The sequence below is a fragment of the Schistocerca serialis genome, chromosome 2 (genome assembly GCF_023864345.2).
Source record: "Schistocerca serialis cubense isolate TAMUIC-IGC-003099 chromosome 2, iqSchSeri2.2, whole genome shotgun sequence".
Lineage (NCBI taxonomy): Eukaryota > Metazoa > Arthropoda > Insecta > Orthoptera > Acrididae > Schistocerca > Schistocerca serialis.
In genome coordinates, this window is record NC_064639.1 from 417,884,003 (window position 1) to 417,899,903 (window position 15,901).

At 40.2% G+C, this 15,901-nt stretch overlaps 1 protein-coding gene across 1 annotated transcript in view; it reads left to right on the forward strand.

The window, feature by feature from the left end:
• The window catches only part of LOC126457268 (protein takeout-like), a 119,327-nt gene extending 103,671 nt beyond the window's left edge, over positions 1 to 15,656 (forward strand). The window contains exons 6-7 of the mRNA XM_050093432.1: positions 1,031 to 1,180; positions 15,293 to 15,656. Of these exons, the coding sequence (XP_049949389.1) occupies positions 1,031 to 1,180; positions 15,293 to 15,444 (302 nt within the window). The 3' untranslated portion in view covers positions 15,445 to 15,656. The remainder of the gene's footprint in view (positions 1 to 1,030; positions 1,181 to 15,292) is intronic.
• The last annotated feature ends 245 nt before the right edge of the window (positions 15,657 to 15,901 follow it).

The following is a 15,901-nucleotide window of genomic DNA, read 5'->3' on the forward strand; positions in this document are numbered from 1 at the left end:
TATTGTAAGCATTTACTTTTCCTAATTCCTTTTTAAATTTACAATTGTATAAAACCGTAACTTTGTTGAAGCACTAAGAAATCTAATTAGATTCATTTGAAGTACATGTACATTTAAATATTGTGAAAACGGTAACATGCCTTAGTCACGAAGTGGCAGAGCAAATGTGCCAATAATAAATGGCCGCAAATATATAAATAAACAGTTCCCGAACTGTTTCTGTGTCTGACGGTGTCTGTACCACAGCGTGTCACCACCGTCATCAGGGTTAAACAGGATGCCAGACGTTGCTAGGCAGGCGTCTCTAACGCAGTTGCTCATTACAACGTGTAGACATTCTGACAAACCGTATACTCTGTTAATACGCTAGATGGGAGACATGTTCACATCTGAATGAAAACAATTTTGATGACAATATCAGTGGATTGATCGGAAAAGAGATACTTTAATATGATCCATGATCGGCTCCTATCCCGATAAAATATTTTCTTCCGTTTAGGGAAGCCATTTCCTTCAATCCGTTGGTTTGTCGAACTTTGAATCGTTGATACCCTGTTATTCAGTGCCCTACTACTGGGCGTCACTTACTATTCGAACATCTGTCATAGCCGGCCGAAGTGGCCGTGCGGTTAAAGGCGCTGCAGTCTGGAACAGCAAGACCGCTACGGTCGCAGGTTCGAATCCTGCCTCGGGCATGGATGTTTGTGATGTCCTTAGGTTAGTTAGGTTTAACTAGTTCTAAGTTCTAGGGGACTAATGACCACAGCAGTTGAGTCCCATAGTGCTCAGAGCCATGTGTGAACATCTGTCATATTGCAGAATAGTTTCTGGGGGAGGCTAATAACGACTATTGCAAACTAAGAAAAAAGTTTAAGCCACTTACAAAGAACCCGTAATAAACGTTTGTGATCTGAGCACACAGTACTTGTCATCGCTTTGGATAATTATGAAGCAAGTAACAGGCTAGTGTGGAGACTGTTTTCTCGTATAGCTGCGTCTGTTGTAAACTTGTGACTACTGTGTTTTGCAGACGAGGTGCGCACAATTGCTGACGTGCCAATAAGCCGCGTACAACGAGACGGCAAGGAGTACCTGCACGCCGACCCATTCAAGTGGATCATCCGGGCAGAGAGCGGGACGGTGCACTTCGACAACCTCTTCAATGGAGACGAGAAGCTCGGTATGTGCGTGTGAATATTGCCACCATGTGCACACGGCATGCCTTTCTCTAGGCGGCAGTAGTGAAATACTTCTTTCACAAGGAAAAGAGGAGACTCTGTGGTATAGACTAGTCGGCACATAGGCACGGAACACGCTACATTTCTATTCTGATGAACACTAGCTCGCGCACCGGCTTTTCTCAGGGAACTGATAAGAGATTGTGTGGTAGTCGAAAGAAAAGAATAAACTTTAAAGTACAAGGGGAAATTTTTTTTATTGAAAACATATTCGGTTAACAATACTTGGTAAAGTATAGGACCTGAAATTTTTTTATTGAGAACATATTATAACTATTTATAATAATTGTTTATAAACAACATTTTTCATTTTGTTTTCCGGGGTATATATGTACAAATTCTTCGAATTTCCTACTCAAGAGCAAGCTACGTATAGCTGATCGTGAGAGAAGCAGGAGTCTTTGAGATTGATGCCGCAGTATTTTAAAGTTTGTCCTTGGGCTTTGTTAATTGTAAAACTGTAGGCTAATTCGACTGGAAATTGTAGTCTTTCAGATTGGAATAGCCGTTCAGTAGAGATCAGTGGTATTCTGGGGATAAACCGTGTGTGTCCTATGTACTTTTCAGTCATAAGTTCGGCTTCGATAATGTTATTCGATAGCTGTTTGAGGATCATCCTTGTTCCATTACATAGTTTTGGTGAGTTGAGATTTATGAGTAGTGTGATCGGAGATCCAGTTCTAAATCGAAAGCTGTGTAATGGCATTCCTGGTACTTGCAAAGAGTTAAGAAATTCTGAAGGGAAGTTCACGCTTTCTTCAACGTTTACCATCGTGTCGATCGATCTCTTTTCATCACGATTCTTTTTTTAAATATTCAAGATGATATCGTCGAGAATATTATTTTTAGTTGCCAAAATTCCTCTTTCAGATAATCAGTCCGGATTGGTGTAGTTGCGAACAATGTTTGGATAAATTTGGTCAATGAGTTCGTTTATAACAGTTTTTTTCAGCAGGTTTAACTACTCACACTTTTTTTATCAACAAATACACTAGATACACTTTATACACTTCTCGCACTTTTTTCGATTTATATTCAGTCACTATATTACTTTGACTACTCACACTTCACTTTTGGTTTTTATACACTCACTGTACTATTCTGTCCCCCCCCCCCCCCCCCCCACTCCCATGAACCACGGACCTTGCCGTTGGTGGGGAGGCTTGCGTGCCTCAGCGATACAGATAGCCGTACCGTAGGTGCAACCCCAACGGAGGGGTATCTGTTGAGAGGCCAGACAAACGTGTGGTTCCTGAAGAGGGGCAGCAGCATTTTCAGTAGTTGCAGGGGCAACAGTCTGATTGACTGATCTGGCCTTGCAATACTGACCAAAACGGCCTTACTGTGCTGGTACTGCGAACGGTTGAAACCAAGGGGAAACTACAGCCGTAATTTTTCCCAAGGGGATGCAGTTTTACTGTATGGTTAATGATGATGGTGTCTTCTTGGGTAAAATATTCCGGAGGTAAAATAGTCTTCCATTCGGATCTCCGGGTGGGGACTACTCAAGAGGACGTCGTTGTCAGGAGAAAGAAAACTGGTGTTCTACGGATCGGAGCGTGGAATGTCAGATGCCTTAATCGGGGAAGTAGGTTAGAAAATTTAAAAAGGGAAATGGATAGGTTAAAGTTAGATATAGTGGGAATTAGTGAAGTTCGGTGGCAGAAGGAAAAAGACTTCTGGTCAGGTGAATACGGGGTTATAAATACAAAGTCAAATGGGGGTAATGCAGGAGTAAGTTTAATAATGAATAAAAAAAATAGGAGTGCGAGTAAGCTACTACAAACAGCATAGTGAACGCATTATTGTGGCCAAGATAGACACGAAGCCCACGCCTACCACAGTAGTACAAGTTTATATGCCAACTAGCTCTACAGATGACGAAGAAATTGAAGAAATGTATGATGAAATAAAACAAATTATTCAGATAGTGAAGGGAGACGAAAATTTAATAGTCATGGGTGACTGGAATTTGGTAGTAGGAAAAGGGAGTGAAGGAAACGTAGTAGGTGAATATGTATTCGGGGTGAGAATGAAAGAGAAAGCCGCCTGGTAGAATTTTGCACAGAGCACAACTTAATCATAGCTAACACTTGATTCTAGAATCATAAAAGAAGGCTGGATACACGCAAGAAGCGTGGAGCTACTGACAGGTTTCAGATAGATTATATAATGGTAAGACAGAGATTTAGGAACCAGGTTTTAAATTGTAAGACATTTCCAGGGGCAGATGTGGACTCTGACCACAATATGTTAGTTATGAACTGTAGATTAAAACTGAAGAAACTGCAAAAAGGTGGGAATTTAAGGAGATGGGACCTGGATAAACTGACTAAACCAGAGGTTGTACAGAGTTTCAGGGAGAGCATAATGGAACAATTGACAGGAATTGGGGAAAGAAATACAGTAGAAGAAGAATGGGTAGCTATGAGGGATGAAAAAGTGAAGGCAGCAGAGGATCAAATAGGTAAAAAGACGAGGGCTACTAGAAATCCTTGGGTAACAGAAGAAATATTGAATTTAATTGATAAAAGGAGAAAATATAAAAATGCAGTAAATGAAGCAGACAAATAGGAATACAAATGTCTCAAAAATGAGATCGACAGGAAGTCCAAAATGGCTAAGCAGGGATGGGTAGAGGGCAAATGTAAAGATGTAGAGGCTTCTCTCACGAGGGGTAAGATAGATAATGCCTACAGGAAAAATAAAGAGACCTTTGGAAAGAAAAGAACGACTTGTATGAATATCAAGAGCTCAGATGGAAACCCAGTTCTAAGCAAAGAAGGGAAAGCAGAAAGGTGGAAGGAGTATATAGAAGGTCTATACAGGGGCGATGTACTTGAGGACAATATTATGGAAATGGAAGAGGATGTAGATGAAGATGAAATGGGAGATATGATACTGCGTGAAGAGTTTGACAGAGCATTGAAAAAACCTAAGTCAAAAAGGCCCCGGGAGTAGATAACGTTCCATTAGAACTACTGACAGCCTTGGGAGAGCCTGTCCTGACAAAACTCTACCATCCGGTGAACAAGATGTATGAGACAGGCGAAATACCCTCAGACTTCAAGAAGAATATAATAATTCCAATCACGAGGAAAGCAGGTGTTGACAGATGTGAAAATTACTGAACTATCAGTTTAATAAGTCACGGCTGCAAAATACTAACGCGAATTCTTTACAGACGAATGGAAAAACTAGTAGAAGCCGACCTCGGGGAAGATCAATTTGGATTCCGTAGAAATATTGGAACACGTGAGGCAATACTCACCCTACGATTTATCTTAGATGCTAGCTTAAGAAAAGGCAAAGCTACATATCTAGCATTTGTAGACTTAGAGAAAGCTTTTGACAATGTTGACTGGAATATTCTCTTTCAAATTCTGAAGGTGGCAGGGGTAAAATACAGGGAGCGAAAGGCTATTTACAATTTGTATAGAAACCAAATGGCAGTTATAAGAGTCGAGGGGCATGAAAGGGAAGCAGTGGTTTGGAAGGGAGTGAGACAGGTTTGTAGCCTCTCCCCGATGTTATTCAATCTTTATATTGACCAAGCAGTAAAGGAAACAAAAGAAAAATTTGGAGTAGGTATTAAAATCCATGGAGAAGAAATAAAAACTTTGAGGTTCCCCGATGACACTGTAATTCTATCATAGGCAGCAAAGGACTTGGAAGAGAAGTTGAACGGAATGGATAGTGCCTTGAAAGGAGGATATAAGATGAACATCAACAAAAGGATAACGGAATGTAGTCGAATTAAGTCGAGTGATGCTGAGGGAATTAGATTAGGAAATGAGACACTTAAAGTAGTAAAGGAGTTTTGCTATTTGGGGAGCAAAATAACTGATGATGGTCGAAGTAGAGATGATATAAAATGTAGACTGGCAATGGAAAGGAAAGCGTTTGTCAAGAAGAGAAATTTGTTAACACCGAGTATAGATTTAAGCGTCAGGAAGTCGTTTCTGAAAGTATTTGTATGGAGTGTAGCCATGTATGGAAGTGAAACATGGACGATAAATAGTTTAGACAAGAAGAAAATAGAAGCTTTCGAAATGTGATGCTACAGTAGAATGCTGAAGATTAGATGGCTAGATCACATAACTAATGAGGAAGTACTGAATAGGATTGGGGAGAAGAGAATTTTGTGGCACAACTTGACTAGAAGAAGGGATAGGTTGGTAGGACATATTCTGAGGCATCAAAGGATCACCAATTTAGTACTTGTGGCCAGCGTGGAGGGTAAAAATGGTAGAGGGAGACCAAGAGATGAATACGCCAAGCAGATTCAGGAGGATGTAGGTTGCAGTAGGTACTGGGAGATGAAGAAGCTTGGGCAGCGTAGAGTAGCATGGAGAGCTGCATCAAACCAGTCTCAGGACTGTAGACAACAACAACAACAACAATTATTTTTTCTCAATTCTTGATTTTTCAATTCGTTCATTTCGTTGTTCTTCGGTTTCTCTGCTTCTCACGCTGCTCATTCTCGTTCGTAGAACTCCAACATGCTTCACCCTCTTCGCCTGTTTCGTTTTTCCGCTGTTCTTTTTCTTTTCGCTGTTTTGTTTCAGAACTGGCAAGATCTCCTCATCCTTTACTATTGGACATTTTCTAAAATATAAATCACATCAACTTTTTATTAAGAAATACACTAAGCACACTGTACACACCTTTCACACTTTATTTTTTTATTACATTCAGTCACTGTATCAGACTACTCACACTTCTCTGTTTGTTTTTATTTACGCACTGCACTACCTTCATCACTGATAAGAAACTGACGTTCGAAACCACGACGGAACTTGCTTTATATATACCTGCTAATGGGTACCCCGCCAGTGGCGAATTCCAGAACATATCAAAAAGGCTTCGAGTGGTCCACAATGTCCCAGAACATTTGCATTTGACGACATTCGTGAGTATTCTGAAATGTACCACAATGTTCTCGGATGATCCAGGACGTTCCCGAGTACTCTGGAATCTTCCCAAATGTTCCAGACTATGAACGAAAATTCAAGAACATTCCGGATCGTTGCGGAATATTCTGGAATGATGTGAAATGCTTCGAATACTCTTGAATGTTCTGGAATGTTCTAGAAATTACTAAAGGACGAAATTTCGCAGCCCCTACGTCTTCAGAAGCACGACCTTCAGGTACAAACGGGAAACTTTTCTCAACACGAGATTTATTTGGCCATTAAATTACTTGTTTTGTTGCCTTACTGTATTTTGTGTTTTAAGTGAAATCAAATGCTGTTAGGGAAATCTTTTGGAACTTTTAAGGTATCAGTTTCCGATGTTTATATGCAAAATGAAGAGCCGAGTGAAAACTTTTACCAAATTTCGGATTTGAACCCGGGTCTCGTGACCGCTACGCAGATGCGCTAACCATTATGCCAACCTGGGACAGCGGCTTTGCACAACTGCACAGGCTACTACAGTCCAAAATCCCGTTCACGCCTCATCCCACATGGTATTTCCCCAGAAATCCAACAGCGTTGCTGAGGCCTCCATCTGTAATGGAATAGCTACTTAGCATCGAACACAACTGGTAATCATGCCTGAAATACAGTTTCAGACCCTCTGGAACGCTTTTTGAGTTTAGGGAAAATACCAGGTGGTGTGAGTTGTGAATAGGAATTTGGGTTAAGGAGTAGAGGCGTGTTAAGGTAGTTCACACTGTGACGCAGAGCCACTGTGCCCTATTGGCGCAGTCGTCAGCGCATCTCCCTTGTGAGCAGGAAACCTGGGTCCGAATCTCCACCTTGGTACAAATTTTCATTCGTCCCTTCAGTCTGCACATATACATCACAGGCGTTTGAGGCTTAGAAAAGTCTCAGGAATCATATAGTTTCGTTCATATCAATTTTCTTGTGCTTTTCCTGTCAAATTTACAACCCAATTTCATGTCACCTTCTTTACTTCCGGATTCACAGCTGGTTGGAATATGTTAAGAATTACCTTTGATGCAAAGTCAGCATGCTTTTTAAGAATTACATTTTGTTAAAACAATTATGTCATTAAAATTGCCACACCATAAGTGGTAGCAAATAACGAAATTTTACTTATTTTGCGAATACAGTATGAGAAGAAGAATAAATTATTCAATTTGAAGGTGATTTAGGAGTGATTATACAGGGTGCACACTTTACTAGACAGAGCTGCTACCTCTGACAGCAGCAATAGTCTAAGCCATCAGGACTTAAACTCTCCGTTAGCCGCGCTGACTATTATTATAGCCCGTGAGAACACTTATGACTATTTTCCCACTCTAGACAGACACAGGCTGTCTCACCTACTGGCTTCCTGCAGAGGGTCAGGTTGAAGCTAGTGTAGATTCGGCCCTCAGTGAGTTAAGGCAAAAATTTAAATTCATTTTTTAAATTGGATTAGTCACGCAGTGCACGCGTCTAATCTTGTCCCTTTTTAGAGCGCGCCTGACGGAAGCTTTAGCCGAACTAAGGTTGAATGACAAATACGAGTACGTCATTACACATTGCCACAAGGCTATGGTAGAGCTTTTCACTTGGAGTGTCTGGCGAGTAGAAGCGTGTCTGTGTCTCTGCAACCTATGACCAGATATTTCACTGGGTCAGACACCTGGGGAACGTGCTGGCCAGGTGAAGTGCCTAACATGTGTTGTATGAAGGTAGGCCAGGCCAGCGTGGGGAATTTGCGGTCCTGCGTTAGAAATGTTTAGACTCTTGTTTCCAAATTCCAGCTATGCGAACTCGACGCGATTACGTTGTGTACCCAACGACTGTGTGGCTCTCCTGTACCCAGCGATGTCGCTGGGTGCACCACCGTCCAAGCACCTGACTCTGCTGTCACGTCGACCAAACCCGCAGCTATGACGTCTAGTGTCTAAACGGGCCAATCGCAATGTACAAATACACTTTAATTTTTGACATAAGCTTACAGCAACGGCGGAATATCTAATAATTTCGTACAAACGTCAATCTGTTTATACTTAGTTACTGATATACCGAGTGAGGTAGCTCATTGGTTAAGGAAACCGAGCTAGGTCGCGCGGTGGTTGGCACACTCACTTGCATTGTGGAGGACGACAGTACAAATCCGCGTTCAGCCATAAACATTTAGGTTTTCTGCGATTTCTATAAATCGCTTAAGGCAAATAGTACGATGGTTCCTTTGGAAGAGAAGACCTGATTTCCTTCTCCAACCTTGCCTAATTTCAGCTCGTGCTCCGTCTCTGACGATCCCGTTGACGACGGGCCATTAAGGAGTAGCGTGACTCTGGGTGGTTGTCCCTGGTTTCCTACGACGAATAATGCAATCTTTGTTTTGAAAAAGAAAAGAAAGAAAAAAGACCAAAATAAAACACGATCGATTCCCTCCTCCATCGATGTCTGTGACCTGGTTGTCGACAAGACTTTGGGTCGCAACTTGCATCCTTCGTTTACACACACACGTGTTTGGCTGGCTGCTCCGTGACATAACGTAACCACTCACTAAATTGCTTCGTTTTTGTTTACGTCTCTTCTCGGAGGCGTCCATCCACGAGTTGCTGGTTCCAGTGTTTGACTCAGGTGCATTGAGAATCTTTTGTTTATCGCTTTAATTCCAGATACTTTTGGTGGGTTAGTAAAAAGAAATATTTTGCATCTCATATGGCATACCCATCGTCCTTGGGCTTCTTGTTTCGAAATTATTTCCTTCTTCAGAAATCTAAAATAGAAATATAACAAACAAATTCGTATACAAAAATACATTATAAACCTTTTTATATAACAATAACTAAACAACATTAAACAAAAGTGGAGCCGCGCGGGATTAGCCGAGCGATCTAGGCGCTGCAGTCATGGACTGTGTGGCTGGTCCCGGCGGAGGTCCGAGTCCTCCCTCGGGCATGGGTGTGTGTGTTTGTCCCTAGAATAATTTAGGTTAAGTAGTGAGTAAGCTTAGGGACTGAGACCTTAGCAGTTAAGGCCCATAAGATTTCACAATCATCTGAACATTTTGAACAAAAGTGGAAACAGTCCATTCCTAGTTACCAAGGAGCAAAGATAGCACTAGTTGTGTGCGTAACGTGAGGTCAGACTACTAAGCGGGTTCCCTAAAACCGGGATAGGAAGACAAAATTACCACTATATATCAGCAGGATAAATATAGTGGCCCTGTGTCTATGATAGTAAATTGCATAAAATGACAAAATGAAATGTGATACATCAGTGTGCTTGGGAATAAAGTGTATTTTAGCACACTGATGTATTACTTTTCGTTTTGTCATTTTATGTAATTTATTGTCATAGTATATATGACACAGCGCCAATATGTTTATCCTGCTGCCACATAGTGGCCATTTTGTCTTCCTATCCTGGTCTCATGGGAAATCGCTTAGTAGTCTGAGATCTCATGTTACGAACACATCTGGTAAAGCTCTTGTTCTTGTGCTACCTTTGCACTTGGGTAGGTAGGAATGGATTGTTTGTACTTATGTTGAATGTTGTTTAGTTATTACTGTCTAAAAGGTAATGTATTTTTGTATAACAGTGTGTTTGTTGTATTTTTATTGTACACATATGAGGATGGAAAAAATTCCGAAACACATCACTATGTGGTCACTGAAGTAATCCTTTACCTGCTCTATGACTTTTTATACGACCTAGAGAGCTTAACGATAGATCTACGCATTCTTACTAGAACCCATGGCAGCTGCTGTGTCAGGTTAGTAATTTCTTTGTTTTATTACTTTTTTTGTGCCGGCTGCGCGCAATAGGGGTAGACTTCCGTAGCGGCTCAAGGCCCACAAACACTGGGGGCCTGTGAAGAAAGGAAACAAAAGAGGAGCAATAAAGGAGAAAACAAAGAAAGGAAAGATGGGAGGCGTAGCGCTCGCTTAAGTCTAGTTTACACGATGACGTTGGGTTGCGCCACAAATGGTTTCATATATGACAGTAGACACAGCGGAACAAGCATACATTCCAGTTTCGTCGTTTTGTGGGTGCCGGAGTCTTGTATGAAAGTTTTGGCAGCTGCATGTCACACGAATTGTGATGGAGTTCAAGCTTTTTGCGTTTCATCGTGGCATAAGAAAAAAATAAGAAACGTATTTCGATTCGTGACTGGATGAAGAAATGATTTCAACTCAGTTGTTCAGCAGCCTTGAAATAATTTGTAATGGATGACCCAAGAAGTTCTTTTAATTATCTTAGAATGTCACCAGAAGTGTTCACGTTTCTTCTAAATAGAGTTAATTACGCAATAAGGAAAAGATATTGTAATGGATGAGGCACTGTCGCCAGAACTGAAATTACGCATCACAATCCGTGCATTACAATAGAGAACACTCGTCATGCTGAAAGATGCGGTTTTAGTTTGTGATGACAGTTTTTCGTTAACACCAATGATTATTAACATTAACGGTAAGAATTTTTAAGATTTACAGCAACAATTATTCGAAGCAGACCACGTTAAGAAGAGAACGGTTTGCAAACTACTGTCTTGAAGGTAGATATGTACAGTGACAATATTTCAGAATTCAAACATTTGTGAATGGGGAGCACTGCTGCGACGTTTTAAATAGATCAATGTTGAATAAAGAATGCAGCTTCTTGATTTGTGTATCCTTCCCTTCTGTCAACAATACTCCTTAAAAAATAGTCGGCCAACTATAACGATCGGATTTTAGTCTTGTAGACGAGAGCATTTCCACAGCTAGAATCTTACTTACTTGCATTTTTCTCAATTCAGTAGTACATGTGCTCCTAATTCAATAAAATTTTGCCCTGCAGGTCAGATATTGTAAACCATGTATGTTCTGATCGCACATGAAGGTCTCAGGAGCAGCAATATGTTGCTTATTTTTGTAATCACCATCTCTGAAATCCCACAAACACCTGTGCAAAGCATAGATATCCAAAAAGCGAACATTGTTCTCCATTCCCCACTTCATATTTCAGTTTCTCCACACACTACGAACACACGTAACCTCAAACTCATGCAACTAGTATCGCCAAAGTTGGAACACGCTGAAAACGTTTAGTTTCACCAACGAGTTGGGCAAATGCGCGGCGCGCATGCGCAGTGGCCGGTAGTTCAGTTGACGGCAACCTAGTGTCGTGTAAACTAGGCTTCATTCAAGTACCTCTCCCGCTCAGTGGCAGGGGTGGGATGGGCTGAGCTGATACTCACTACTCGTTCCGAAAAGTGTCGTGAGGTGGTGGGCACGTCGAATGTCGACTACGTACCTCGGCTCGGAAGTTGACCATGTAGAGGTGTCAGATGCATTCCCAGTAGGGAACTGAACAAATGTTAATGTATTGTAGAAGTAATTGTACTTCTAGCCACACACGTCACACTGATTGCCAGACAGTGGAAGCAGCTGTAGACGTAGAAGAACTCTGACTGAACAAATATTCTTCCCGCAGCTGATAGCAGAAAATCAATATTCACGTACATGCAGAAGAAAAACTGTAGAAAATTATTATTATCTGTTAACATAATAATATTTATACGGCGCTATGCCTCTAGGCGGGTGATTACCTGCAACCAGTTTCCAGACCGGTGAATATTTACAGTAGAGATATTGGATTTGAACGTCTATTTCACTTTTTCAACGCTGATGCTAGGCTCTGATGAATTTATTACAAGACTTTCAATGATTGCATTTGAATATCCCACCAGTCTTATCTGAATTTGTGTGTATCTTGGTGCACACCAAAATGATAACTCTTCTTATACTAAGTATTAGCAGACGTTTCATTTCATACTTTTAGAGTTTTCTCAGTTTGTTCCTCCTTTCATCCACTGAAATGTTTGTCACAGAGAAGGGTAAAGCATGTAACATTATGGCTTAACACCCATCTCTAAATGGACAGAGATTAGGCAATGAATAGCCTGCACCCTTTTTGAAGTAATAGTCCTTGCAAGAATTGTCCTTAAGGGGCTCCGGAAAGGCTCAAAATCATGAAAAGTTCAATTTTTACTTTTTTGCGTTTTCTGAATCTGCAGACTATTACCTTTTAATATATATATAATTTATTCAATTCCGAAGACTACAACTATTTTTAAATTTTTTTTTAAATGTGTTCTACATGGGCGTGACCCACTGTGGCGCTGTTAAAATGCTGTCAAATGGTGTAATTATTAACATCCGTGTTCATCAGGTACATTTTAGTGATGTGAGATAAAGTATGTGTTGTGGCTAACCTGTGATGGTTCAATATATATCGCTGGTGTGATTGTCGATTGTTTCATGTTTATTTACTCTGTCGTTATCTCGAAAATATTCATAATTAATACTGTTTCTTGAGTCTCTGTTTTGTTGAAGTATAATAATGAGTAAAAGTAATTAGAAATCCTCTGAAGGCTTTTAAGAAAACGAGAAATGTTGGAAAGCCAAAGGTATGTGTTATTACTGTAAACAATAAAGACGATAACCAAGTGAGTGAACCTAACCTCTCAAGTACACCTGCCCATAGCAGTCAAAGTGTGAAAGAAAATACGTCACAGAAGAAGCTATGAATGTTTTATGGGCGAATCGGATGTGAATGAAATATTTGATATGTCGGTTCTCAAAGGAATTTTTTCAAACTGTGTAAGATGTATTCATTGTAGTAAAGTTGGTCTGGAACTCTCCATAATAAAGCACGTAGGACATACTAGTGAAATACAACTCAAATGTAATAAGTGTTCATACATGACCACCTTTTGGAACAGTGTTGCAGTAACTGAAACTGAAGAAAATGGTAGCAAAATCTACGAACACAACATTAGATTTGTTTATTCCTTGCGTTCAGTTGGTAAGGGTGCTACTGCAGGTGCAATTTTCTTTGGCATCATGAATCTTCCAAATCCCCCAACCAAGTTTACGACCTATAATAAATTAATAGGGTCTAAAGTAGAAGATGTCTGTATAGAATCTATGAAGAACGCTGTGGAAGAGGCAGTAATGGAAAATAATGGTAACAGAGATTTGACTGCAGCGTTCGATGGTACCTGGCATAAACGGGGACACACATCTCTTCATGGTGTAGTATCTGCCACCAGTATGTATACAGGGAAAATTTTAAGTGTAGCAGTAATATCAAAGTATTGTAGATGTCCACAAAAATATAAAGGTACACATGAAAATAATTGCAAAGCTAACTATAGTGGCAGTAGTGGAGGAATGGAAGTGGCTGGTGTTGACAGTATATTCCAGCGTTCTGAGGCGTGTGATAAAGTGCGATATGTTAATTACCTTGGTGACGGTGATTCTAAAAGTTTCAAACATGTTCAAGGACTGAAGCCCTATGGTGATGATGTTGTAGTGCAGAAATTTGAGTGTATTGGACATGTACAGAAGCGAATGGGAACAAGACTTCGGCGACTGAAAGCTTCGTACAAAAAACAAGAACTCAGTGATGGTAAAGGGTTGGATGGGAAGGGAAGGTTAACTGACAGTGTAATTGACAAAATACAGAACTATTATGGAATGGCTATTAGGCAAAATACACAAAGTGTCGACGAAATGAAGAAGGCTGTTTGGGCTCTTTTTTTTCATACTTCTTCAACCGATGAAAATCCCCAACATAGCTTGTGTCCCAAAGAAGAAGACAGTTGGTGTAAATATAACAAAGGATTGCTAACTGGTGAAGTGTACACTCATAAGCATAGTCTGCTCATGCAATAATGGAGGTGATAAAACCTATTTTGGGAGTCTTAGCAGCACCTGAACTGTTGAAAAAGTGTATTCACGGAAAAACTCAAAACCCCAATGAAAGTGTAAATAGTGTTATATGGTCGAGAATCCCCAAGACTGTATTTGTTGGAATAGAAACACTTCACTTTGGTGTGTATGATGCTGTTGCGACTTTCAATGATGGCAACATTGTAAGGTGCAAGGTATTTAGAAATATGGGAATGAAGATAGGTTCTAACATGGTACGAGCGATGCTTGCTTTAGACAAGGAACGCCTTCGGGCTGCTGACAGGGCTGTAAAGAGTCTAGAAATACAAGCAAGAGTAAACAGGAGGAGGAACAAGATGAAGCTGGAGGAGGAGTTTGCAGAGGATGAAGATAATCCATCCTATGGACCTGGAATGCACTAAAAAGTTAATCCAATCTTTGTCACTCGATTCCCAAAACTTTTATTTTCTCATACTAATTACATGTTTTCTAAGGATCTTCCAAACATATTTGTTTCAAACTTTCAGTAAATGTTACACAGTACCTTCTGCATAATTTAACACAGCCTTTTTCCAAAAAACTGTATATTTTTGAATATATAAATAAAAAATTGCAAAAAAATGTTGTGAATTTTCATTACAATTGAAAAAAAAATAATCTTTAATAACTGAACTAAAATTTTGTAAAATCCCTGTGTTAAGTTGTAGCCCATATTCCAATAAATAATCTGTAAAAAGTTCAACTTCCTACCTCAAATACTTTGTGAGGAAAGATGTAATTTATAAGCGTTATTTTAACATTGCAAGTATAGGGCGTTCCGGAGCCTCTTAACTGGATGCGTGTCTGTACTTTAGATCATCGCTTCTGCTAAACAAGATTATAACCGCTGTGGCACCTCCCTCTGGCTCTCGTAGGTTTTCCACTAGAAACTGAAACAATTCTTCTTGCACTGGCTGCCCTCGATCGCTCTTTCGACGCTCTTAGTAATATTAGTGTAGCGTTTTGCATCTGCTTACATCCGTAGCTGACAAAATCACAATTCCTTCTATTTCGTATTTGTTTTCAACTGCAGCATGAGAAACTAAACTGAATTATTCGTCCAATGTAATCAGTAGCACGCTAGTTCATTACACACTGAGACGACACAGACGCGGATCTAATGCATTCACTGCATAAACAGGCAAATATCTAATGCGCTGGACAATCTCGTTGTAGATTATAGGAGCTTTTAGACGTCTGCACAGATGGAAGGATAGTTCTATATCGATGCAGTAGAAATCATGTACACACATAATTTCAGCACGAAATATCTCTCTCTCTCTCTCTCTGTCTGTGTGTGTGTGTGTGTGTGTGTGTGTGTGTGTGTGTGTGTGTGTGTTCCATTTTTCTGTGTTAAACTTTGATTGTTTTTGATTGTTTTCAGGTGAAACGATGAACAAGTTCCTGAACGAGAACTGGAAGGACGCCTTCGAGGCGTACAAACACCTGCCAGAGGAAGCCATGGGCTCGGTGTTCACAGAGTTCTTCAATCGCGTTGCCGACGTCTACCCCCTGGACGTGATGTTCCCTGCCTAACTGTGTGGCCACCCGATTGTGCCCTTGACTACAGTTATTGTAGTATACGTCGCCCATGCACGTTGCTGCTCACACATTTGATGTAGCTGTATTATTAGAATACGGGGAGTAGTAGAAGAAACTTTATATTATATCGAGAGTCTCTACACTTCTTGAACATATGTGCCTCACATGTACACGTACCGAAATAAATAAATTTTATTTTGTTAAAATACAGTTGTGAATTCATAAGGTAAATTTTAATTTCTTTTGCCGATAAAAATATATTGCTCGTACAAATATTACGTAAAATACGAGGGCTATCAGGGTAGCAACCCACAGTCAGTTGCACAGGAAAGTGTACGCCGTTATCTGTATGAAATAAAAGACACTATAATATGTTTATATGAAAATACATGTTATTACTAACATTACAATTACCTAATAGTTAATCCAATCCCCGCCATTATCGATTACT